Source organism: Desmodus rotundus, chromosome 3, assembly GCF_022682495.2.
Source record: "Desmodus rotundus isolate HL8 chromosome 3, HLdesRot8A.1, whole genome shotgun sequence".
Taxonomy (NCBI): Eukaryota; Metazoa; Chordata; class Mammalia; order Chiroptera; family Phyllostomidae; genus Desmodus; species Desmodus rotundus.
The window spans coordinates 141,808,869-141,835,724 of record NC_071389.1 but is presented as its reverse complement, the minus strand read 5'-3'; the positions used below and the strand labels follow the sequence as shown (position 1 = coordinate 141,835,724).

The 26,856-nt window shown below is 40.3% G+C and overlaps 1 protein-coding gene and 1 non-coding gene across 3 annotated transcripts in view; both read left to right on the top strand.

Annotated features, from left to right (window-relative positions):
* MSRB3 (methionine sulfoxide reductase B3) overlaps positions 1 to 26,856 on the top strand; it is a 165,175-nt gene that overhangs the window by 6,578 nt on the left and 131,741 nt on the right. For both annotated transcript variants that reach the window (XM_053921208.2, XM_024576410.4), the window contains exon 2: positions 26,502 to 26,628. In XM_053921208.2, the coding sequence (XP_053777183.1) occupies positions 26,553 to 26,628 (76 nt within the window). In that variant the 5' untranslated portion in view covers positions 26,502 to 26,552. The remainder of the gene's footprint in view (positions 1 to 26,501; positions 26,629 to 26,856) is intronic.
* LOC128780630 (U6 spliceosomal RNA) lies at positions 19,604 to 19,710 on the top strand. The gene has a single exon (XR_008426568.1). It is a non-coding gene; the product is annotated as a U6 spliceosomal RNA (small nuclear RNA).

The following is a 26,856-nucleotide window of genomic DNA, read 5'->3' as shown; positions in this document are numbered from 1 at the left end:
CAGAAGAAGAGAGAGAGCAAGACATTGAAAACCTGTTTGAAAAATAATGACAGAAAACTTCCCTAACCCGGTGAAGGAAATAGACATACAAGTCCATGAAGCACAGAGGGTCCCAAACAAGATGAACCCAAAGAGGCCCACTCCAAGACACATCATAATTAAAAGGTTAAAGACAAAGAGAGAATCTTAAAAGCATCAAGGGAAAATCTACAAGAGAACCGACAAGGAAAAGTTAAAGGAGCCCTGGCCTGTATGGCCCAGTTGGTGGAAGTGTTGTCTTGTACACCACAGGTTAGGGGTTTGATTCCCAGTCAGGCACTTACCTAGGTTGCCAGTTTGATCCCTGGTCAGAAAGAAGAAACAGTTTAATCTGGCTTTCAGAAATGCTCAATCATTGTATAGCATTCTGTCTGTGAACTTTTCTTATTGAGGGGACATAATTTTACTCATTCCAGTACATGTGAAACATTGAACAAAGGATACTGTAGCCAAAATGGCCTTTTTAAAGTGTAAAATTGTTGCTACTACTTCTGTGCTTAACCTTCTTCATGGCTTCTTATCTTTCCTAAGATAAAGGACTAACTTCTTAAATATCTTCATCATCACCAAGCCTTGCTCCCCTCAGTACTCTAGGATTCCTAGTAGGTGTCCAGTTGGCCTTGAGCATACACCTTCTGCTCAGTCTCCTCCCCATTCCTCCCTTCGCTTTCCTCAGGAATGTGAAGCAGATGTTGCTCCCAACAGGTGGCATACTCCTTGGCATTTTTTTTGTGGGCGTAGGGGGGTGGGGGCGGGTAGGGTGCTCTCTATGGGCATTTTTATTGCCATGGCCAGGTTCTTTCCCTCTTATCTCTTCACGTATTACCTGCAATCTTCCTATACACTTGAGTTGACCACCCTGGCCACCTGTACCCAGCCCCCTGACACTTGGCAGGGATAGCCTGGAATAGCGCTGCTACCTGGCATTTTTGTAATTGGGTTACCCAGCTGTGTGCTGGTTTGAAAACAGTGGGACAGTTTCTTGATACCTGACTTTCTGAAGGCAAATGGAGTGAATTTACAGCATTGAGAGGGCTTCATGTCCACAGACGGTGGAGGTTTTTAACACATGGAGCTGAAGTAGCGAAAGAATGCTGGTGTAGGAAACGTGTTTTCAGGGCCTGGCTTCCTGACCAAGTGGTAAATCCCGATTCTGTGTTTCTAAAAACAATACATTGTTGAGGAGAACCAAGATGGCGGCGTAGGTAGACACACTGCGCCTCCTCGCACAACCAGAACTGACAGAGAATCGAACAGCAAGGGGGACCAACACCAAGGAAACAGAAAATAATCATTCATCCACACTGGTAGGAGGGGCGGAGACGGCACTGGGGTGGAGAGGACTCGCGTGGCTGTGGCGGGACTGAGACTGGCGGAGTGTGGGACAAATGGCGCAGGCAGTCCGAGCACTAGCAGACCCTGCGGTCCCACATTTGCACAGATAAACCCAGAGGGCCGGACTCAGAGTGGCGGAGAGTGGGGCAGGCAGAGCGGCCGGTAGCACCTTGCGGCACCACATTCGCCCACAGATAAAACCGGACGAACGGCGGGCAGAGAAGCAGACCGCTGCGCAACCCAGGGCTCTAGCTCGGGGAAATAAAGCCTCAAACCTCTGATTGAAAGCGCCCCTGGGGGTTGGGGCGGCAGGAGAGACTCCCAGCCTCACAGGAGAGGTTGTTGGAGAGACCCACAGGGGCCTAGAGTGTGCACAGGCCCACTTACTTGGGAACCAGCACCAGAGGGGCCCAGTTTGATTGTGGGTAGCGGAGTGAAAGACTGAAATCCGGAGGAGAGTGAAGCGGGCGCCATTGCTCCCTCTCGGCCCCGCCCCCACGTACAGCATCACAGCGCAGCGACCAGCGTTACCCCGCCCCGGTGAACACCTAAGGCTCCGCCCCTTAAAGTAACAGACGCGCCAAGACAGACAAACAAAAAAAATGGCCCAAATGACAGAACACTTCAAAGCTCCAGAAAAAATACAACTAAGCGACGAAGAGATAGCCAACCTATCGGATGCACAGTTCAAAGCACTGGTTATCAATATGCTCACAGACTTGGTTGAATCTATTCGAAAAACAGATGAAAAAATGAAGCCTATGCTAACAGAAACAAAGGAAAATGTACAGGGAACCAATAGTGATGAGAAGGAAACTGGGACTCAAATCAATGGTATGGACCAGAAGGAAGAAACAAACATTCAACCAGAAAAGAATGAAGAAACAAGAACTTGGAAAAATGAGGAGAGGCTTAGGAACCTCCAGGACACCTTGAAATGTTCCAACATCCGAATTATAGGGGTGCCAGAAGGAGAAGAGGAAGAACAAAAAATTGAAAACTTATTTGAACAAATAATGGAGAACTTCCCCGATCTGGCAAAGGAAATAGACTTCCGGGAAGTCCAGGAAGCTCAGAGAGTCCCAAAGAAGCTGGACCCAAGGAGGAACACAACAAGACACATCATAATTACATTACCCAAGATTAAACGCAAGGACCTACGTCCAAGATTACTATATCCTGCAAAGCTATCATTTAGAATGGAAGGGAGGATAAAGTGCTTCTCAGATAAGGTCAAGTTGAAAAGGCTCATCATCACCAAGCCCTTATTATATGAAATGTTAAAGGGAGTTACCTAAGAAAAAGATCAAAAATAGGAACAGTAAAAATGACACCAAACTCACAGTTATTAACGACCACACATAAAACAAAAACGAGAGCAAACTAGGCAAACAACTAGAACATGAGGGTTGTCAATAAGGGAGTGGGAGGGGGAGAGGGGGGTAAAGGTACAGAGAATAAGTAGCATAGATGATAGGTGGAAAATAGACAGGGGGAGGGTAAAAATAGTGTAGGAAATGTAGAAGCCAAAGAACTTATAAGTATGACCCATGGACATGAACTATGGGGGGGGAATGTGGGAGGGAGGGGGGTGGGAAGGATGGAGTGGAGTGGGGGGGGAAATGGGACAACTGTAATAGCATAATCAATAAATATATTTAAAAAAAAAAAAAAAAAAGAAAATACCGATAATGGCACCAGTTGCTTGACTGGGCCCTGATTTACATAAAAAAAAAAAAAAAAAAAAAAAAAAAAAAAAAAAAACAATACATTGTTGATAAATTTGTCTAAAGTAACACAATTTATGTTTAATATACAGGATTAGGAGTAATTTCTTACTCAGCTTAAAAAAATGATTCACATACTACTTCAGCTGTGAACTGAGAAAATGCATAATAGCAAAAAGCCACTATCACATTTGAAATGTGTTTTTAAAATATAAAAAGCATTCTCGTATGTTTGGAAAGTACACGTGTGAAAATTGTGACCTACAGAGTTTACAAACAGTACGTGATCTCTTGCTTTGTGGATCCTCCGGGAGGTTCTGCTCCCAATTTCCAGCTGCTTATTGTGGTCTTACTTTTGTTTAAAATTTTGAGCCATAACTAAAATTTTAGAGTGACAGGAAAACTCTGTCTCAACATCCTCTTAAAAAAGCTGCTTGTTTTATGCCAGGCAGTGCACTTTATGCTCAGACTGGGCTATCAGACCGTCTCAGGGATTGGTATATGAATATTTAAAAAAATTATATTTTCAGGTATATGAGCATCATCTTAGGGCTATCATGCTGTTTTAAGATGAAATGTAGTAGACAATTTGCATATAAACACATATCTACAAGAATCCTCATTTGGGCCATGGCAAAACTGCCTTTTATTACTGTAAATTACACAATGAATCTTTATGGATTCTTGAGTTAGCTCAATAAACCATATTTTATTTAAAGGCAAAAATCTCCCCCCCCCCAAACAAACAGAAAAACTCAAAACAAACAAACAAACAAAAAAACCCAACCAATCCTTTAGGAAATATGTTAAACTTAGTGCAAAATTGAAAATAAGCCTGTGCTACATGTTACAGTGTTTTGAAAATGTCAGGAAAGACCTTATAAAAGCCAGAGAGCCCTGAATTTTATAGTTGTTTTTTCATTTCTCTTGTTTGTGTGTTGTGTTTGGTGGTCAGGCAGTCTGGGCATGGTTGGGGTTTGGAGAGATCTGTAGTAACTACTACAGATGGATACTTATTTTGTTTGAGATTAGTGGTGTGTAAGGAAGGAAGGGTTGACCATGTATTTCTATACACAGTCTAAGAGATTAGTAAGATAGGACAGTGGGTTGGGGGGTGCACAACTGGTCTCGGAGTTCTGTTCTCATAGCAATTGAGATCAAAAAAGAAAAAGTACATGCACTGTAGTTTTTGTTCCTGATTTCTTGGTTGCGTGAATATGCCTTCTAGTCAGACCACTTAGGGGGCTGGGGAGAGGATAAGTTGAAGGCATAAGATGTTTACCTATGTGCAGAGCCATTTGAAAAATCACGTACTCGTGAGAGTATTGGCATCCTTGTATGTGTGTTCATGTTGCAAGGGTGTCAGTGTAGTGTGACAGAAAGAACGCTGGAAGACTGGGTTTTCCTGGTCTCATTCTTGCCTAAAGCATTTCAGCTCCTTTTGCCTCAGCTTTCATATCTGCAAAAATGAAGGAATTGGACTGGGTAATACCTGGTAATTGCTTTTACTTTAAGATTCTGTAATCCGCGTGTTGTCTGAAAGTCTTCAGGTAGCTTTCAGAATTTCTAATGGATACATCATTAATAAATTATACAAGACTATGTCTTCTCATCATTAATATACAAGATTATATTAAATGTTCTTCTGTGATGAAGATCTTATGTTTGAACTTTGTAGGCCAGTGTGCCCAGAAATTTGATCCAAAGGCAAAGTTACATAACCTGCTTAAAGATTTAGTACTTTTTAGGAGGGTAGATTACAGTGTTATTAGAAGCATCATATTAAATATCCCATCTGAATTAATGACATTAAGCGCTAGACATTATCAGTTGTTCTAACTGTGCAGCTAAGAATCATTTATTTAGGGTTGATGATACAGTCTTCAGATGGGGAAAGTCCTCTTTTGTCAGGGTGCACTCCCAGTGGAATTTGCCTTTGACCAACCTAGAAATATATTTAACCTTCAAAACTAGTTAATTCGGTTTTATCATTAAAGAAGATTTTCTCCATTGAGTTTTAAAGAAAAAAACCTTTACTAATTTGACAATAAAAAAAGAGTATTTTCTCTCTCTTTTTACAGTATTTTCTTTTGCCTTTAAAATGTATCAGTAAGTTTTTGCCCCTTTGTTATGACATATTTGACACAAACAGAGACTATCTCCGTGCAGCATAGATAATACATTTTAAAAAGCTGGGCATGCCGCTCAGCAGACGTGGAGTACTGGAGCTGCGTGGGTGACCTTCGCCGGCAGTGAACGTAGTCTCGCGTTTTGTGATCATCACTTCACCCAAATGATAACTGATAATCTCTTGCTTTCCTTACAGTTTTATCCTTGATGTATCTCTCCATATTTTGTGTTTAGTTTTGCATGTTTTAGAACTCTATATAAATGGTGTCATCTGCTGCGTAGTTTCCATGGCTTGCTTTTCCCCCATGGCATTGTGTTCATGTTATCCAGGCTGGTGTATGTAACTCAGTTTTAAAAAATTACATTTAACATTATCTGTGTGTTTTTCTACTTTTAATTTATTTCTCTTTCTTGCACATTTATCCACTAGGGTTCTTGTATTTTCCTATGGAGTCATACCTTTGTGTTTTCTCTCATTGCTTTTGAGCTTCATCATTCATATATCAAATAATAATGATGATGATGATGATGATGATAGTGGTAATAGCAACAGCAAATACTCACATACAGATCTGACTGTGAGCCAGTAGCTTGTCTAAGCACTTACTATTTAGTGCTCACAGCAACTTTATCAAGAAGGTGCAATCGTATCATGATGACTCATATACTAGGTTCAGGCACGAGGTACAGAGTCATTTGGGAATTTGTGTGACTATTATTGGAATCTAGGTGGTCTGGCTCCAGACCCTATGCTCTTAATCATTACACTCTTCTAACCCCTATGCAATCTTTTCCTCTGATTACACTTTTCCCATTTAACTTTTGAAGGTATTAAATGCTTCGGTCACATTAAAAAAGAATGACCCCAGTGTGAAGTTCAGGTTGGTTCTCCTGTGCATCAGTTGTTCCGTGTCATGCCACAGCCTAATTTGCTTCATGGTTAGACCCTGACTCCCTTATGCAGGTCCCCCCACCCAATTCTCTGGGACATACTGTTGCTTTTTATCTTTAATTGGAAGAGAAAACTATGCCTTCTTCATTATCTTCCAAAAACTTTTCAGTTTTTTACTTTTGATCCATGGTTTGGAATTGCCTCCATTAATTTCCTGTGTTAACTTGGACCAGTTTCTTCATGTTAAGAAAATTACACCTATTTTGAAAAACTTTATCTTTTTGAGCCTTGGATTTCCCAACTAATGTGCATTTATTTAGTATAATTATTTTATTAAGCAAACATATGTAACTATTAATCAGAACTCCCTTTCAGTGTGAAATAACCGAAGGGGATCATGAGGGAAAAAAGTAAAGAGAACTTCTTGATAGTGGTTGGAAACTACTGATTTTTCCCCGACCCCTCAGATTATAGAACAAGAATCTTTGGTATAGAGAGATAAAACCCCTTCGTACCATAAATTCCTTGTATAGCTTTAATTTTTTTCCTAAATTGATTAATTTCTTAATTGATTAATTTTTTTCCTCTTACATTCTGTGATTTTATGATGTCTTCAAGTTTTCTCAAGCTCTTGGAAAATCTCCTAATATCCCTTATTGAAACATACTCAAATTTCTCTCATCTTAAGAAACAAATAAAAAAGCCCATTTGACTTGCTGGCCTCTGTGACCAAGTTATTTTACAATTTTTTTATATCCTTGCTGTCTCTATCTTTCGTCCATCCAAAAATACGTATTGAGCTTGTGTTAACACGTCATGCACTTACTTATCTAACCCTGGGTGTGTGTATGAACCAGAGAGACTGGGGACGTTCATTCTCAGTGTGGAGCCCGGATAGCCTGTTGTAGAGAGTGAGAAAACCTTTTTATAGGAGGAGCAAGGAGGAGGTCCAGAACATATAGGGCTCTTACACCAGTCTTAGGAGTATAGATACTGTTCTGAGTTATGGAAGCCATTAGGGGATTTCCGCAGGCAGTGTCAAGATTTAATTTGCATTTAAACATAAGCGCGCCGGCTACTGTGTGGAGAGAATGGATTGCAGGGGGTCAAATATGGAAGCAGGTAAACCATTTCAGGCTAGTTTAGTGATTCCAGTAAGAGTCGATAATAGTTTGGATCAGGGTGCTGGTGGCAAAACCGATGGCTTGCTGATGGGTTGGACACAGGGTTGAAAGGCAAGGAGAACCATCCACACTACTCCACTGACACCGCTCTGATTGGAGCCACGAGTGGTGTCCGTAACATTCAACCTGAACGACTCAGTTTGGCTCCTATCTTTCTGACTTCAGGGAATTTGATACATTGACCACTCACTCCTAGGAATAGTCTTTTCTCTTGGTTTCTAACACTGTTTTGTTAGATTTGTGATCTTAGAAAAATGAATTAAATTATCAGTGCCCCAATGTTTTCACTTGTAGATAGTATTGTTCCTACCTACATAGGTTGTTTTAATCATTAAATGAGGTAATACATGTGTATTACTTAGCTTAGTGTTTTCCAGGAAGTTTACTCATGGGAAATGTTAGCTAGCAACATCATCTTCATTCTGGTCATCATCATCATCATTGCCATTCTGGGACAAGACTTCCCTGGACCAATCCTTTCTCTGGCCACTATCCCTTCTTGCTAGTCCGTATTTGCTAGTTCTTTCTTCTCCCGGTCACCTCTAAATGCTGACGTTCCTCAGGGCTCTGATATTTTATTTTCTCATTTTACACAGTTTATTAGGCAATCTTATTTACTCTGTGGTTTCTGTTCTGTCTGTTTAAATTAACTCCCCCTAAATCTACCGATAAACCCAGTTTTGTTTCCTAAGGCACAGCCCTATGTATCCACTTGCTCCTATATCATTCCCATTTGGGTCTCTGTATCTTAGGTACTGTTCAATGTGTCAAAAACTGAACTTTTTTTTTTTTTTTGGCCCAAGCTTAAGCTTCCCGCCTTGTTCCGCTTAGTAAATGGTATTACATTTGAGCAGTCACTTGAGCCACAACTGGAGGCCTCCTAAATTCTTTTCCTATATCGCGCCCTCTGTCAATCTTTTGCCCAGATTTCTGCAGTAGCTCCCTAATTAGTCTCACTACCTCTGGTCTTATGCCACCCCATCCATTTCCCACCTTTCAGTTATGGGAATCTCTTAAATTAGCATGTCTGATCGTGTTATTCTGCGTAGGTTATTTCCCTTTCTTTTTTAGGATGAAGTTCGAAATTCATATGTAGGGTGGGGCAAAAGTAGGCTTACAGTTGTGTGTGTGCAAAACAATGTATTCCTGTGTTATTATTTATTCATTATTGTATTATTTTCCATGTGAACAGCTGTAAACCTACTTCTGCCCCACTGTATGTATGCTTCCAAGATTTGCTTCTGCCTACCTTGTCAGCCTCCCACTCTACTCCTGACACCTCCAGCCACACTGCTCTTCTTTTGTAACCTGCAGGGGGGTGTACTCACTCCAGTCTCGGGGCCACTGCTCATCTTATTCTTTGGAGTTCTTTTTTCCTGACTCTTAATCGGGGCAACACAGATTATTAGTTCATTCTTAGTTTGAGTGTTAAATACTACCTCCAGGCACACGTTCTTACGCTGCCCAAACTAGACCGCTCCTCTGCTATGTAAGAGCTTCCCTCCGTCTTTGTCTCCCTGTGATCTCTGTTGCACTTGCTAATAACATCTTTCTCACTAACCTGTAAGCTTCTTGGTGGCAGGGACCATGGCGTCTTGTTTCTCACTCTGTCCCCAGCATGTCTTTGTTAAATGGAGGAGGAGATGAATGCAGCGTGGATTTGCCAGGTTTGGGAGGCTTATGCAGTGTGTTTTTCTTAATCTCTCAGGGTGATAAAGGGGAGAAGAGAGAAGTTCAGGTGTACTGTAGTTTAACTTTCAGTCTCCAGTGGCCTCAGGCTAGAGAGGAGGGGCAGCATCAGAGCTGGAGGTCCTGGCTGTATCACCAGGTGTTACCTAAGGGTTGTTGCTGTGATCTGAGTGACATGTAGAATTCGTAGGGGAGTGCCCCTAGTATTTTCCAGATTTGCCTGTTTTTTGAAAAGTCATGTGTGGCAGTGCTTCCCAAACCTCTGGTACTCTAGGCGTGAATATTACCATGCACCCCCTGGAGGGTGGCTTCCAGCATTACCTGCTTGGTCCCCTTACACCCTGTGCCAGTTACTAAGCTCCCCATACTTGTGACGTACATGCTGTCTGGCCTTGGCTGCTTCTAACTAGAATCCTAGTGGGAATTGGCTGGATCTCTCTCTCTAACTCGCAGGAACAGTGTTTGCCCATGGGATGAGTTGGGAGTGGGCCTTTTTTCAATACATCCTCTCTTCTATTTTAGTTTCTAGTGCTGGTGTGGACTTTTCTGTATTTTTACAGTCTAGTCACCATTTCAAAAGGAACTGCTGGGACTCTCATTGAGGGAGAGCTCTCACTGGGTTTTCTTGTAAAGGGTATTTACTTCGTGTCGCCAACTTTGTGTGTGCACACGTGCGCATGTGTGCAGTCTGTTCCTCTCTGCTTCCGTCTGTGACCCCCTCTGCACTATTTCCTTGTTTCGTGACTCGTTGTGAGAGTAATTTTTAGTAGGTGCATTCAGGTCATATTTTCTGTTATCATGGATATATTCCATGATATTTTCATCCTGTTGTTTGCTTTATCCTCTTTTTATGATCTTTACGCCTTGGTTTTCAATCTTTGGCCATATGGTTTCTGTTTTACTGGCTTTTTTCTTTTACAGGGATTTGAAAGGTTGACGTCATGTTTTAGATCTGTGATCTTGAAAAAGTGTTTAAAATGATCATTGATCCTGAACTTTTCTAATTATTAAATTTAAAAAATAAAGCTAAAGAAAATAAATAAAAAACCAAAGTGCAATAACACTAGACTCTTCTTTGCAGGAGCGGATTTTGGATTCTTTTATTCCCCCCCCTCCCCCCGCCTTTGTTAACTAAAGGGGCCTGCAGAGCCACGTGATTATTATTGAATATTATTTTTATATGTTATGTTCTTTTAAGGATTTTAAAATCGTTTTCATATAATTATATAATAACATCTGCATTCTGTGATTGCCACCATCACTTTAAACCTCTTTAACTTCACCATTCTTAGGGACATTTTGATCAACTGTCCTTTGGCTGGAGCCTGACCTTGAGGGTTGGCTTTGTGTGAGGGTGTGCAGGGAAGGCCTATAGCTGCACGTTTCCTGAGCTTATCTGAGGGAGTTGCAGCCTTCCGTAAGTGTTAACCCTCCCTTGCAAAACAACATTTAAATGATAAGAGGAATCCAAGAAAGCATAATTAGGAGGCTAGGAAATGCTTTTAGAATAACCTGAATGTAAATGCTAGTTAATTATGGAATGTAAAAAGCTGCTAGCATTCTATGTGGAAGAAGAACCAAGGAGCGGTGGAGTTTACTGACTTTCAGATGACAACTTAGTGTCAGTCACGAGGGCACTACTGGGAATTCAGCACCTCTAATGTTGTAGGTAATTCTGAAGGTCATGATACAAAGGCAGTTATAAGTTCTAGACCAGTTTTATCTTTGAATGAGTGAGCGATATGGGCAGTTTTAGTCGAATTGCAACAACATTTTATAACTTCTTTTGAGATGTTAAAACTAGAGTTGACCAAAAGTTTACTTTGTCAAATTTCTGGGTTTTTTTAGTACATTTGCCTCGTGCATACTGAGATTAGATCACTCTCTGTGACTGAAACAGTTCATTGCAAAACTTGAAATGTTCCTTTTTTTGGTCAGACATAATGATTTCATTGACAGTCACTTATACCTGATTACTGAAATAGTACTGAAAAATTAATCTTAAATTAATCTGAGTTATCCGTTAGACCAGTGATTTCCAACCTTTTTCACCTCATGGCACACATAAACTAATTACTAAAATTCTGTGGCACACTAAAAGATATATTTTTTACCTATCCATCAAAAAATAGGTATAATTTTGATTCAGTCACATCAGATGGCTATTGTGTTGGCTGTTGTCATTTTTTAATTTGACAACCTAAGGGAAAAGAGGTCAGTGCCCCCGACTCAATAGTCAGGTGTTTCATATTTTAAAAGTTCTTGTGGCACACCAGGGTGCTGTGGAACACCAGCTGGAAATTGCTGTGTCAGACAGTCGCCCGATTCTTACCCTGTTCAGATATGAACTGCACTAAACCCTCCAACACACACCCGTGCACACACACACTCCCTCTCTCCTTCTCTGTGTCTGTTTCTATGTGATATCTCAGAGCTCCTCTTGCTTTTGCTTCTGAGGAGGAGAAGAAAATTTGCTGAACAGTCTCTGGTTACTTTCAAAAACATTGTCCCACTTAATCCTTCCAAAACTTAATAAAGTGTTAGGATCTATATTGTGCAGGCAAGGAAACTGATCATCAGAGAAAGTAGCTAATTAGCTCAAAGTTATCAGCTGGTTAAGCAGTGGAGTCCGAATTTAAATCCAGTTCTGACTCTTTCCTGTATGCCACATGCCTAGCTCTCGTCCTGTGGGAATGGACATCATGCACAGGGATGGGGGAAGCAGGGAGCGACATGTGAGTTCAGTTCTATGAAAACATGTTGATTCGTTATTATACAGGTGAATGTCACTGACTACTGTCAAGGAGTTTATAAGAGAGGAATATATGAACCTAAAATTCTAACATACAGTAGTAGATATAGTAGTAGAGGTACTGAAGGAGGAAGTAGTATAGAGGAAGGACTGACTCATTTCTAATGGAAGGTATGGGGTGAAGCGTGAGGGGACTAGCTGGGAAGAAAAGTTTCCCACAGGAGATATTTAAATTGGGTCTTGAGGGTTAAGAATTAAGAGGTTATATAATACGGAGTATATGGGTGGTATAGTGAGGGTAAAAAAGGTGTGTGGAAAATGATAAATAATTGGCTACTATCAGAACAGAGTATTTACTTATTTATTCAACAGGCGCTTACTGAGTGCTTACTAAGGGCTAGGCCCTGTGTGAGGTACTAGAGATAAAGGAAAGAACAAGAGAGTTCATGAAGCACATAATGTACCAGGGACTGTTGGGGACTGATGTTATACAAGTAGGAAGAGAAGCAAACCCGACAGGTCGTGATGCCAGCATAGATTGGCTGAATTCCCCTTGTGGTTCCTTGTGTGCTGTGGAAGCAGGTGAAGCAGGGTTATGACTTGGTCAGAGCTAAGCACCCAGCACTTCTGCAGTGTGGAGGATAGGTGTGTGTGGGGTCAAGTTAGAGGCAGGAAGACAAGTAAGAGACCATTACCATATTCTAGATGAGAGATGATGAAAAGGATGTATTAGCAATATCTTGGAAATGAAATGGACAGCACTTAGTGTTGATTGGCTATGAATGGTTAAAATAGAAGATGATTAAAGGGATCTCCCAGGTTTGAGGCTTAGTGGTTGGGTGGATGGGAATACTTTTTAACAGGGCCAGGGATACAGAACAAGTAAGAAATTGGTGCAGGAAGAAACAAACAGCTTGGATATGATAAATAGTTTGAGGTACATGTGGAATACCCAAGTTCTCTTTAAAACATGATGTAATCACCTAACATTAATAAAGAAAACCACTGTAGGACAAAGTAGAAAGAATATTTTGCAAAACATTTTATTTCTTTCACTTTATGACCTTGTTCAGGGCTTTTCCTTCCTCCCAAGTTCAATGTGACATCAAAGGATAGTTGATAGAGGCCATTAAGAGTTGCCCTGCAGTTGGCTAGAGGGAGTCCATTGTCATAAAATGTCTCCTTTGTCTGCTGTGTCAGATACAAGCCCCAACGCTACCATCATGAGAATTTTATTGCATAATTATCCTACTTTCTGTGTCAGAAAATATGCTTGGAGGGGAGGGGTGCTAAAATTCCGACACAAGGGCAATTATTTATTTGTAGTTTCAGTGCTAAAATGTCTATTCCTGGAAGGGTGGCAAAGTTCTAATTTAAAATATTTGAAACGTGATTTAAGTATACATATTTTTAGGGCTTACATTCAACTCATTAAAAGTAACTTTTAACGATCTAGATGCTATAGTGATAGTTCAAGGCAAGAGATTTAGTCAGCCTGCATTAGCATTTCCTAGATGACGTGGTCCATTGTGGCACTGCGTCTTTTTTTGCGTGTATAAACTTTGTTTTAATCAAAAACCTGCACACGGTTCTTGGTACAGGGGAACCTAAGATGAGAAGCAGCAGCATCCAGCTTCACTCCTCCCATCTCAGTGTCACTCCTTCGAAGTCATGTTTTAAAATCATTCTTCTGGTAGTTCCCCAATTTTAGTCCATAGAGTTATAGCACTACGTCTTAATTCATCAATTTCAGATACTATCTAGTCATGAAGAATAAGGATTTCTGTTCTCTGTTCTGTTTACCATTGTGTACCGCTCTGTTGATTTTTAAATTGCTATATCATTCATTTTTTTAACATTAGATCATGCCTTTGCTCATCAGCTTTTGCTAGGCTACATGCCATGCTGTTGTGTCAGGAGATTCCAAGTAGAGCAGCTTACATAAGTATTTTGTTTGTCTCTACCCTAACAGCCCAAGATAGGGAAAAGCCCAAGGCTGGATTGGCAAATAGCTTTGCCTCATGATCTGTTAAGTCTGCCTTCCTCATCAAGTAACTTTCACCCCAGGCCCGAGTGTGCCGCCACAGGGTTGCCATTTCCCAGGGGGAAGAAGTCTTTAAAGCAAGTGACTCTGTCTTGAAAGGAGGTGACCTGAAAGATCACACATTGTATCAACTTATATTCCACTGGCCAGACTTATTGTAGTACATTCACAACACAGCAAGGGACGCTGAGAAATGTAGCTGGATGTTCAGCTAAAATTTTAGAGGGCCCTATTACTAAAACAAAGAAGGAAGATTAGATTCTAAAGGTTAATTAGAATTTTCTAATCTAGTTAGTATCTCCTACCTCTCTATAAGATGAGCATCCTGATACTCTTACCATTTCCTCTGCCTTTTTTTCTGGCCTTCTTTACATTGTATTAGCTATGTACATTTTTTTATTTTAAATTATGAACTTACTAATGTTTACATTCTGTTCTGAAACCACAGCCAAGCCTTTGTCTATATGTTGTTTCTAAAACATTGTTTACTTAAAGATCAAAAAAGTGAACTGTTACTATAGTTCCTTCTCTTTTGGTCCAGAGTCTTGAACTCTGGGCCACTGGAAATGAGACACATTTTTTCTACCGTCATAACAAATGAGTAGTTTTTTGTAACATTGATTAAAAGCAGGCACTTTATATCTAAGGTCTGCATCTGGGCAGTGACCGACTGGATCAGTAAGAGAAGATGCAGTGAACGTGGTTAGTTTCCAGGGAGCTTTCAGTAGCTTCAGGAAATGAGATCTTCATGTTCAGTCGTTTTATCGTGACCAGGTGTGACTCAGCCAGTTTTACAAACTGAGTGGAACCTTAGTTCTTGAAGGGCTTCAGTCAGCTTGTGAGCTTCAGGTGATCGAAGGTGAAGTAGTTCTCTCCTAACCTTTAGTGTCTTACTATGACAGCAGAACTACATCTTTGGTCCAAGGTAAGAATCTCTTTGGAATATTTAGGAATAGAAGGGATGACTAATGAGAGACTCTGGGCTTTCCCAAGTGGTCTCATTGTCTTTGGCATTGGCGTTCTCATCATTTCAGACCCTGTTGTTTTCCCAAACAAGGACAGCAATCGGGGACACAAGAATTCCCACCCTTGAGGAATTTTTAATGTAGTAGAAGAGATAGAATAGACTTTAGTTCAAATTCCAGCTCCATCATCTACGGGCTATATGACCTGAAGCACGCTATTCTATGAACCTTAGTTTCTGCTGGAACACAAATCCCCAAATCCCACAGGCCTAAAACACTTGCTTATAATCCATGTTTATTGTCTGTTGGATGGAAACTCTGCTCCGTGTGTCCTTATGCTAGGATCACAGCTGATGGCAGCCTCCGTCTAATTATGGAACATTGCTGAACACTGTTGGAGTGGGCAGAGAGGTCCTGGAGAATCTCACACTAGCAGCTTAAGTACTCTGGCTTAGAAGTGACACATATTATCATTTCTGTTCACAACTTAGAGCCCAGAACTGGTGACGCGGTCTCATTCAACCACAGTGGGCTGGCTGGGAAATGCATTCCTGCCATGTACTTGGAAAATGGAGAGCCAGAAATATTGGGCAGACTGGACTAATGCCTAGCTCAGGGCTGACGTGAGGATTCAATGACATTATGTACACATACACAGTCACCACGTGCAGCTGCTCAAAATTAATTATCATTAGCAATGATATCGTCATAGTAAGAGGTACACATGCAAAATATTTGAATAACAATATTAAGTTGGACTAAAGGTTCTTTCTTGTAAGCTGTATAAGACTATGACAATGTATATGAAAGTGCCGTGTACATTAGAACATAGCGTGCAAATGCAAGTTGATATTATTATTATCCAATAGATATTAAAAGATACAGCATTAAAACGTGGTTCAGTGTTAGAGCTAGGTGTTTATAGTTATCTTTCAAGAAATGGGGGTTGAAGCTGTAAGAATAGGTGAGATCTGTAAGAAAGAGATTGAATAGTGAGAAATATGGAGAATACCACAGGGGTAGCTCTGGAGCATAATCATAGTTTGGGAATCAGAAGGAAGTATCAAAGAGCCCAGAAGCAATTTCTGGAAAGGGAGGAAGAAAATGATACTTTGTAGTATCATAGAAAAGTCGAGTGAAGAATGTTCTTAATAACAAAAATCCACCATAAAAATGTCTCTAAGGCACTGAGTTTCAATTCTGTGAGTTCTGTGGGGAGCATTAACAAATAATCAATAGGAAATGTTACTTAAGGGAGAGATAGTAGTCGTCTTTCAGAGGTGTGTGTGTGTGCCAGGCGCTCCTGTTGTAGAATCTAGTGAGGAAGCTGTTTACTGTCAACTCTGCAGTTACAGAGGAGACGTCAAAGCTCAGAGTAAAAAGTGGCAAGTGAAGGCCAAGTGACTAGGCAGTGAGAAAGTTTCATTTTTAAGTCGAGAGAAGCAAAACCAACTGTACTATGTAAATACAACAAAATGAAAAGAAGAAAAAACCCTGAAAGGTTGTGAAGGAATTGTTTATAGTAATCAAAAATGAGCTCTGGCTAGTGTGGCTCAGTGGACTGAGTGCCTTTCTGTAAATCAAAGGGTTGCTAGTTCAATTTCCAGGCAGGGCACATGCCTGGGTTTGGGCCAGGTCCCCAGTAGGGGGTGTGAGAGAGGCAACCACACATTGATGTATCTCTTTCTCCCTCCTTTCCCCTCTCTCTAAAAATAAAAAAATAAAATCTTTAAAAAAAATGATTTGTTTATGTGGGTTTTGCTTTCTTGTTGGCACTTTTCAAATATTAAGAAATGAAACACATATAATGTAGAAGCTATGAACTGTGAGATCAATGTATATGTTAGAAGAAAAAGATTTGTTTTATAATGGTGATAGAAGTTTTAAAATATTAATATGAGAATGAATAAATCCCTGTGTTTGACTAGAAGCTTTACAAACAGTAATCCTGAGAAACAGCATTTAACAGAGTTATTATTGGCATTAAAAGATGGACTTTTGTTCATAATTCTATTTTAACTATATAGGTGTACCTTCTGCATTGTTAATATTAGGTACAGTTCTTTGTGCCCCTTTTTTACTTTGTATGTGAACTGAATCATAAAGACAATGTAGGTGCTGCAACATGTAGACCAGCGGGGTTTTAGCCTAACATTTTTAGGCTAAAATGGCTGTCCAACCTTTGGTCAGTCTCTCTATCTGTTTTGTTCTTTACAAAACAAGAGGTTTTTCATTACCTTATTCACTCAGTTCACTGTTTCTCCCATTATTCCCGCTGAGACGCACGAGACCGATGGCCTCTCGTGAGCAGCACGCCCACAGAGTCACACAGACCCTGGTTAGAGACCGGGTGCTCCAGGCTGTGTGTTCCCGCTGCTAGTTCTGCCTCCACTCTTTTTTCTCCCACTCCAGAAGACATGTCATAAAACAAGTAAATGAAGGTGACATTGTTTTTTTATTAAGATTTTATTTATTTTTAGAGAGGGGAAGGGTGGGAGGAAGAGAGGGAGAGAAACTTCAATGTGTGGTTGCCTCTCAAGCGCCCCCTACTGGGGACCTGGCCCACAACACAGGCATGCGCCCTGATTGGGAGTTGAACTGGTGACCCTTTGGTTTTCAGGCCAGCACTCAATTCACTGAGCCACACCAGCCAGGGCTGAAGGTTGTATTGTGAAAGAAATACTTTAAAACATCCTTGTTTTTTTCTTAAAAAACATACAAACAAAACCCTTACTCTCAAACTTTGGCATCTGAGGAGTTTTCTTTAAAAGCAAACCCAGCCCTGGCTGGTGTGGCTCAGTTGGTTGGAGCTTCCTCCTGTAACTGAAAGGTTGGGCTTCAATTCCTGGTCAGGGAACTTAGCGAGGTTGTGGGTTCGGTCCCCAGCCTGGATGCATACGATCCCTGGACAAGCTTGGGAGGCAACCAGTCAATGCTTCTTTCACATCGATGTTTCTCACTCTCCCTTCCTCTGTCTCTAAAAAGTAATGAGAAAATGTCCTCAGGTGAGGATAAAAAGAAATTTAAAGCAAACCCAGATTGATGGTTCTATATTAGCACCAATAAAGAAGAGTAACTGAAGTGATCAATAACTTTTAGAACAGTATAGTCTTTTTACATCAAAGAATACAAAAAGCATGATTTGTCACAATATTCTCCATTTCCAAATCCTTCAAAGCATACATTTCATATGTTAGGATTTGATATCATCCTAATTATTTTAATACTTTAACCCTAATTATAGTGAAAAAGCAGCTATTTCTGCAAATCATGCAAAGTGACATTACTTACACACTATTCCAAAAATATGTAGCTATTCTCTCAAAGTGGTTTGGAAGATTGATTAAGGATTCTGAATAGCCAGGGTTCTGTATTTTCTTAAATACAAAAAGATCTCTGCTTAATAAAAGGGATGCCCAATTCTAGCTAATAGCCTATTCTAGCTAATGATCTGTTGATTTCAACAAGTAAATGAGTAATTGATGAATTCAGTCAACAAATGTTAGTTGAGCATAAATAGTGCCAGGCACTGTGCTGATAAGAACAAAAATATTTTTATAGAACTTTGTAGTGAACAATTAGATTAGTGTTCCCAAGTGGTGGCCCACTTGATGAAGTTTCTCCTTTAATAATGAAGTGAGAAAAATAGCAACAATGAAAAAATTTCCTATAGCAGTAAATATATTCTATTCAAAAGAACGTTCTTTATCTGTCATGGTGTAATTAGTGTTTGGGGCTTTCTGTTTTTATCTTGCCAACTCTCTTTTGACCCTTGTAGTTTTGGGGGGACATTTTACCAGCTTGTAGAAAACCCCTGAGGTGGGCATTCCTTTGCCATTTATTGGAAAGGGATTTGCCTTTCAGGCTTGACCCTTTAAATGTACTAGCACAGTCAGCGTATACATTCCGGAGCTAATTACCAAATTTGTGAGTTCTTTGGATTCCCTGTTTACACCATCTTTCTTTGGCAGTTTATCATTCAATTGCAAGGAAAAAAAAGTAAAAAGAAATAAAAATAAACCCAAACCAAAAACTAACTAACTTTAGTAAAATGTTTGTATGTATGAGTTCTGGAAGGGAAAAAAATGATGGAGAAGAAGTAATAAATTTTGACCAAAATTGGACATTCAAATTATCTTTGGATCTCAAGTCAGATTGCATTTTCAACCTCCCACCTTCATAGGCACTACTACTTCTATGAAGGAATCAACTGGTTTTAATTCAAATAATTACCTTTAAGCACCATTAACAGTTCAGATGGTGGAGAGAACAGGGTAGGAAATGATGAGCCTGAACAATCAATTCTATGGAATCAGTTATTTACATAGTCATTTTTTTTTCACTCCATGCCAGGTACTGGGACACAAAGATGAGAAGACACCATCTCTGCACTCAGGACATTTATAATCTAGAAGAGAAACACAGACGTATAAGCAAATGTAATCTAGAAGAGGCAGACGGATACGAGCAGATGTCAGTGCTCTGAAAGTTGTCACAGGGGATGTAATAGCATGCTTGGCACCGCAGTGGGGACCATGTCACAGAGGCTAAGAGTGGCGGGAGTGGTGACAGAGAGTAAGACTGTGGGATAAAGAAAGACATGGAAGTCGAAATAGGAAACGGGGGGCCTATTTGGGGGAAATTACGAGTATGTCGGTGTGGCAGGAGCGTGGCAAGGGGTAGGATGCAGTCATGGCAAGAGAAAGGCTAAAGAGGAAGGCAGCAGCAAGATTTAGAACTTCAGATGCTTTGTTTAGGAATATGGACATTATCCAAAGGATTTACCAGAAGGTGTTCTATGGGATGGTGATAGGAAAGAGAAGGGCTTTTTAAAACATACATATTTGTGCTCGCTTCGGCAGCACATATACTAAAATTGGAACGATACAGAGAAGATTAGCATGGCCCCTGCGCAAGGATGACACGCAAATTCGTGAAGCGTTCCATATTTTTGGAGAACTTCCCCGGTCTGGCAGGGGAAATGGACTTCCGGGGGGTCCGGGAAGCTCGGAGAGTCCCAAAGAAGCTGGACCCAAGGAGGAACACAACAAGGCACACCATGGTTACATTACCCAAGATTAAACGCAGGGACCTACATCCAAGATTACTGTATCCAGCAAAGCTATCATTTAGAATGGAAGGGAGGATAAAGTGCTTCTCAGATACGGTCAAGTTGAAGAGGCTCATCATCACCAAGCCCTTATTATATGAAATGTTAAAGGGAGTTACCTAAGAAAAAGATCAAAAATAGGAACAGTAAAAATGACACCAAACTCACAGTTATTAACGACCACACATAAAACAAAAACGAGAGCAAACTAGGCAAACAACTAGAACATGAGGGTTGTCAATAAGGAAGTGGGAGGGGGAGAAGGGGGTAAAGGTACAGAGAATAAGTAGCATAGATGATAGGTGGAAAATAGACAGGGGGAGGGTAAAAATAGTGTAGGAAATGTAGAAGCCAAAGAACTTACAAGTATGACCCATGGACATGAACTATGGGGGGGGAATGTGGGAGGGAGGGGGGTGGGCAGGATGGAGTGGAGTGGGGGGGGAAATGGGACAACTGTAATAGCATAATCAATAAATATATTAAAAAAAAAAAAAAAAAAAAAACATACATATTTTATTGATTATACTATTACAGTTGTCCCAAATTATCCTCCTTTTCCCCCCTCCGCCCAACAGCCCCCATACCCTCCAGTAATACCCCCCACCCCACCTTAGTTCATGCCATGGGTCGTACATATAAGTTCTTTGGCTTCTCCTTTTCCTATACTATTCTTAACATCCCTCTGTCTATTCTGTACCTACCATTTATGCTTCTTATTCCCTGTACCTTTTCCCCCGTTCTCCTCCTTCCCCCTCCCAGCTTATAAACCTCCAAATGATCTCCGTATCTATGATTCTGTTCCTGTTCTGCTTGTTTGCTTAGTTTGTTTCTTTTAGGTTCATTTGTTGATAGTTGTGAGTTTGTTGTCATTTTACTGTTCATATTTTTGATCTTTTTCTTAGACAAGTCCCTTTAACATTTCATACAATAATGGCTTGGTGATGATGAACTCCTTTAACTTGACCTTATCTGGGAAGCACTTTATCTGCCCTCCCATTCTAAATGATAGCTTTGCTGGATAGAGTCATCTAGGTTGTAGGTCCTTGCTTTCATCACTTTGAATACGTCTTGCCTGAAAAGTTCCTTTTGAGAAATTAGTTGATAATCTTACAGGAACTCCTTTGTAGCAACTCTCTGCTTTTCTCTTGCTGCTTTTAAGATTCTTTCTTTATCTTTAATGTTTGACATTTTAATTATGATGTGTCTTGGTGAGGTGCTCTTTGGGTCCAACTTGTTTGGTATTCTCTCTACTTCCTGGACTTGTATGTCTATTTCCTTCACCAAATTAGGGAAGTTTTCTTTCATTATTTTTTCAAATAAATTTTCAATTTCTTGCTTTTCCTCTTCTCCTTCTGGCGTCTCTATGATTCACATATTGGTACATTGGGAGATGTCCCACAGGCTCCATATGCTATCCTCATTTTTTAAAAATTCTTTTTCTTCTTGCTGTTTTGGTGGAATCCTTATTTCTTCCTTGGGTTCTAAATCATGAATTTGATTCTCAGCTTCATCCACTCCACTGCTGGTTTCCTGTAGATTTTTCTTGTTTCGCTTAGGGTAACCTTCATTTCTCCCTGTGTCTTTTTTTCATGTTGCCGTACTCATGAGTCCTTTCAGCATTCTGATCATCAGTGTTTTGAATTCTGCAGCTGATGGGTTGGTTATCTCCTTTCTGTTTAGTTCTTTTTCTGGGGTTTTGTTCTATTATTTGGGCCATGTTTCTTTGTCTCCTCAATTTGGCAGCCTCCCTGTGTTTGTTTCTGTGTGTTAAGCAGAGATGCTTTGACTCCCTGTCTTAGTGGCATGGCCTATTGTGGAAAATGCCCCTGTCAGCTGTGTGGGGTGGAGCCTTTGGTAATCACCAGGGTGGGGTAGCCCACTTCACTGCTTTGTGGCTGTGTGGGACAAGGGATTGGAGAGGGGATAATGCCACTGCCTGGCTTCTGGCGGTTTGCCTGGAATTCGTCCTGTTTCCAGTCACTTCACTTACTCTCCATATGTGACTGGCCCCCTTCCAGCGGTTGCCCTGGTGCTGATTCCCAGAGGTGTGGGTCTGCGTATGTTCTAAGTCCATGAGGACCCTTTAAGCAGATGCTCCTGAAAATTCGGCAGTTTCTTCCACTTCCCCAACCCCCACTGGTTTTTACAGCCAGAACTTAGGGGGCTTTATCTTCCTGGCACTGGAACCCTGGGCTGTGCAGTCTGGCCTGGGGCTGGGATCACTGGCTCCCAAGGTGTCCCTCCCGATTTTTATCCACCACACATGGATGTGGGACGGCCGGGCTGTTGCGCCGCTGCGGCCTGTCCACACCACACCTCGGCTCCATGTCTCTCTGCCTGTCTTCCACATCTCTGCCCATCCTAACCAGACTGGATGAATGTGGCTTCTTTAAATCTTGGTTGTTGGACTTCTACACAGCTGGATTTTCTGACGGTTCTGGGTGTTACTTGTTTTGAGATCTAGTGATTTTTTCTGTGGTTGTACAAGGAGGCGAAGTGTGCTTATCTACACCTCCATCTTGACTGGAAGTGGAAAGAAAGGGGCTTTGCATGGTCAAAACTATCTGAGAGGCACCAACTGAGACTAAGTTAGGCAGGTGTATTTACTGCAAAGCCGCACAGACCCTTTATATTGGGTCGCATTTCCACAATTATTTGAATACTAAATTTGTTTGAAAAAGCATTTCCTATCTCTCAGAACATGGTTTGGGAAACTCTGTAACATGCACTGTGGAATCATGAAAAACTTTTAAGCAGAGAATTATAGGCAATCGTAATCTAATTCTGTTCTGGGCACATAGTGTGATAATGTTTATTAGGATTGTTCAACCAGTGTTTTTTAACACCACATATTTTCAAAATGATGTGCTAGATATTCTAGAAATCATAAAGGTGCATAAGTCATGTGTCTGACAAAAAAGAATGTTGACTATCTCTACAAAAGTGAGGAAGTTGAGGATAAACTTGGAGAATTAGAGATGTTCTGGGTGGCCCTCGCTTAGTGCTGATTTCTATGTGGTGTTCAATGCTAATTCTTTCACCAAATATTGTCACCACTCAGGACTGTGAGCTCCTTCGGACCCTTCTTGGACTAGGATAATTTCTGACTTTGGTCCTCACCCAGGCAGCTCAGGGCAGGCAGTGGGATGAAAGCTAACAAATTGAAACCTGAATTTTGGGGGGTAGGGGGGAGGGGAGAACTATCAGTTTGGCCCTCAAAAGTCCGTATTGTCAACATAATAGAGCTTTGGTAGATTTAAGTGGAGTCTTTAGGAGATATCATAAAAGTGTATCCAAGGAGTTTGGAGAACAGTTTTGAAGGTGAAAAGGGAAAGGGAAGTTGCATCTAGTAGAAACAAAAAGTTCAAATCTAGAAATCTGAATATGTCTCAAACTTTTTATTTATCTCCTTACTTTTTTTACACAGTGCCAAGGGAGAGAATCTTCAAATAATCTTCTTGAATTAATTGAGCCCTTACTAAGTGTCTATTATCAGCCACATTATATAGTAGGTAACCAGAAGCAGATTATGTAGAGTGGGTTGGTACAACTTCAGGCTTTTGTGCAGTGGCCAAGAGCACTGGCCCTGGAGCTAGATGGCCTGGGTTCAAATCTGTTAAAGCACTCAGTCCAGTTATTTAAGGGACCTCCTTACTAGCTGTAAGATTTTAGGCAAATTACTTAACCTTCCTGTATCTCCCTCTTCATCTAAAACTGGGAAAATGACAATATGTATCTTATAAGGCCATGAGGTTAAAATAGCTAATGAATATGAAGGGCTTAGAATAGTGCCTGCCATATATATGCCAAGGGTTTCATCAACTGTCACTTCTAGGATATCTCTATCCTACTGTTTTTATTAGGATAATTCACTGTGGAAATCTGTTAAAGAGTAGTTTTCTGGCCTAAATAAGATTCTGTCTTTGGAGAATTGTCTCCCAGTTCTAAATAGGATTGGGTATAAGTGGACTGTTAGAAAATTTTAATTCTTTAATTTAAAAATATAGTCAATATTTGTATACTTAACAATAATAATAGTTAACATTTGCTGAGCTTATACTATGTACCAAGGGTGTTTCAAGTCTTTTTTACGAATTAACTTATTTTAGAGTTGAGGAGACTGAGTCATTGAGAGCGTAAGTTACCTGCCCAAGACAATACAACTAGTTAGGGTCAGGGCCAGGATTCAAACCCAGGCCATCTGACCCCATAGCTCACACACATCCATTATGGTGACCCATCTTTTATGCAGATACATTCTGTGTTTTAGATCAGTTTGCCAAAGTGTTTCACTTCATTTACTGCAAACATAAATTAAGTGCAAAACATTAGCGAAAAATTAATTTTGTTGAATCATTTCAGCATAAAAAGATTTCTTTTTCTGTTCTAGAGATAAGTGGCTTTGGTGTCACATGTGAGAGTCATTTTAACTGTGATTCTTTTGTTCTTTGGAGGTATAAGATTACAAGTTGGATTCTACCAAGGTACCCAGATGTAATGCCCATTCTATCCATTCTTTACACCTCAGTACATACTTTTAGAATAGTGTGTAAGTAATGTCGCTTTGCATGCATTTTGCAGAAATAGCTGCTTTTTCACTATAATTAAGGTTAAAGCTAATAGTTTGGGTCATATCGAATCCTAACCTATAAAATGCATGCTTTGTAAGATTTGAAAATGGAGAGTGTTGTGACAAATCAAGCTTTTTGTATTCTTCAGTGTAAAAAGACTATGCTGTTCTAAAAGTTATCGATCACTTTGTTCTTCTACTTCATTGGTGCTAATGTAGCACTATCTGGGCTTGCTTTTAAAGAAAACTGGGCAAAACTAATTTGCCACTAGATGGAGCCCTGGCTATTTGGGTAAAAATAAATGCAGCAGCATTCGAACATTCAATCATTCAGTCGTATCATGCTGGAGGGCCCCTGGTGGTATTTGAGGCCCTCGGCTTTTAATTGTAGAATGAATCTTTGTTCTTTGCCTGACCTGCAGAGTGACATCACTCCCTCTCTTCCTGTGCGCTGGCTTTGACACAAGCCAGATGGCTGCAGCCGTCGGTAGGCGTGCAGGCTGCCTGGTACAGCAGTTGATGAAACAGAATAGGAAGACGTTTTATGATCAGCTGCAGGAGCACAATGAGGCTGCAGCTTTGCTAAGTAATTACATTTACCGCGCACACTTTATTCCTTGCAAAGAAGGTCGCAAGGAAAAAATACATTTTTATTTATAGTGTTGTGAGGCATAGACCTTTGATCTTTTATTAGTCAGTAGTCTGCTCCGGAGGAATGCTCTCTTTCCCCTGCTCTGCAATCACTCGTGAAAATGGCATGTTTATTTACACTTAATGGTTCTTTCAGGCTGTGCATTGTAATACTTACCTTCCCTCTTCTTCTCTTTTGTCTCCAGTTAGTCACACAGAAATGTTTTAGTTTTGTAGTGAGCTTAGTTTGGAGAAGTCAGAGTTCAGGCATGTTAATACAAGCAGATTTTTGTCAGATATACTCCAGAGTGATTTGGTAAAATATATTACTGTTTATTATGTGTTTGTTCTTCAAGGAGGTCAGAAGAGACCAGGAACAGGCTTTTATTTTGGGGGGATAAGGTCAGGAAATGAAGTAGACATTAATTTTATATCCATTTTTGAAATTTAGTGGTTAAGGTCACTTGCGATGCCAGTTTTAAATAAAATATTAGAAGTTAATATTAATCTATTATTTTCCATCTTCATTTGAAGTTAATCTTTACTAACTGAAAGATTGTACAAAACTTTAAACACTAACTGCACTTTTCTCTAAAGTTTGTCACTCACAGTATTTTGAGATTCTTCTACATGACTCATTTCTAAAAACGTTAAAAAAATATTTTCACTACTTTTAAGACTAAGTTGTGAATATTATTCACAGAATTGACTTAGAAATTATAAGCTATAAAATCAAATGAAAAATTTGTATTCACTATGCTTTGTTCAAACTGAACACTGTTTCTAAAGTGAAGTCTTCTAGTTGTCCCTAGGTTATTTGGCTCTCTATTAACAAAAAATGAAACTCTAATAAAAGAAATCTCTTAATCTTACAATATTTTATAGTCTCCTCCAGGGAGGGCGATTTGCAACAATTGCTGGAAGAAAGCAGTGTGGTGGAAGGAAAGAACATGGCTATGCAGTAGATATAACAGGGTTTTCTAATCCCTTTTCATTTGTTACTTGCTTTGTGCCCTTGGACCTTTGAGCCTCGGTTTCCTCACATATTTATTGGGGGATAAAACCTACCTTCTAGGTTTATTGCACGAATGAAATGATACAATGTGTTTATTAGGCCCCAGACAGTTCCTGTCACATGGTACGCACTTAGTAAATGCTAATTCCTTTCAACTGTTTCAAAGTTCATCTCTTTTCTGAACCGCATGCAAAATGCATTCACAGATTACACTATTGTAGTGTGTCTATTTCATTCATAAAATGTAAATAATCCTGGGTTGAAAGTAAGTTCACCATCTGAAAAATAGGCATTTGAAATTTATTAGCACTGTGTATGTGTGTTCAGTTCCAGATAAAACCGTAACCGTCAATTGTGCCATGAATGTGCTTCACATTTGTGATATGTTAACTTTTTTCTTTTTTTCTCCTACTCAGCTCTTGCCCCTGTTCTTTGCCTCTCGTTTTGTTGGGGAAGATATCACAGTGATGTCTGCATTCAACCTGCTGCATTTGATGACAAAGAGCCAGCCAGTGGCCCTGCGAGCCTGTGGGCTTCCCTCAGGTTGCTGCTTCTTGTACTGTACCTAGTGAGGGCGCTGGCCCCCGGGGGTGTTTCTGCTGCAGGAAATGATACGCCATCATGCTTTGCTAAATTTCGTTTTCTTTCACTTGGGCCCTAATTTGAAGACGGAAATTGGTTATAAATCACCACTCTACTTTGAGTAACATTCATTTCCACAATCCTTACAACCCTTGGAAACATTGTGCAGTTCCCCAGCTCAGGGTATAA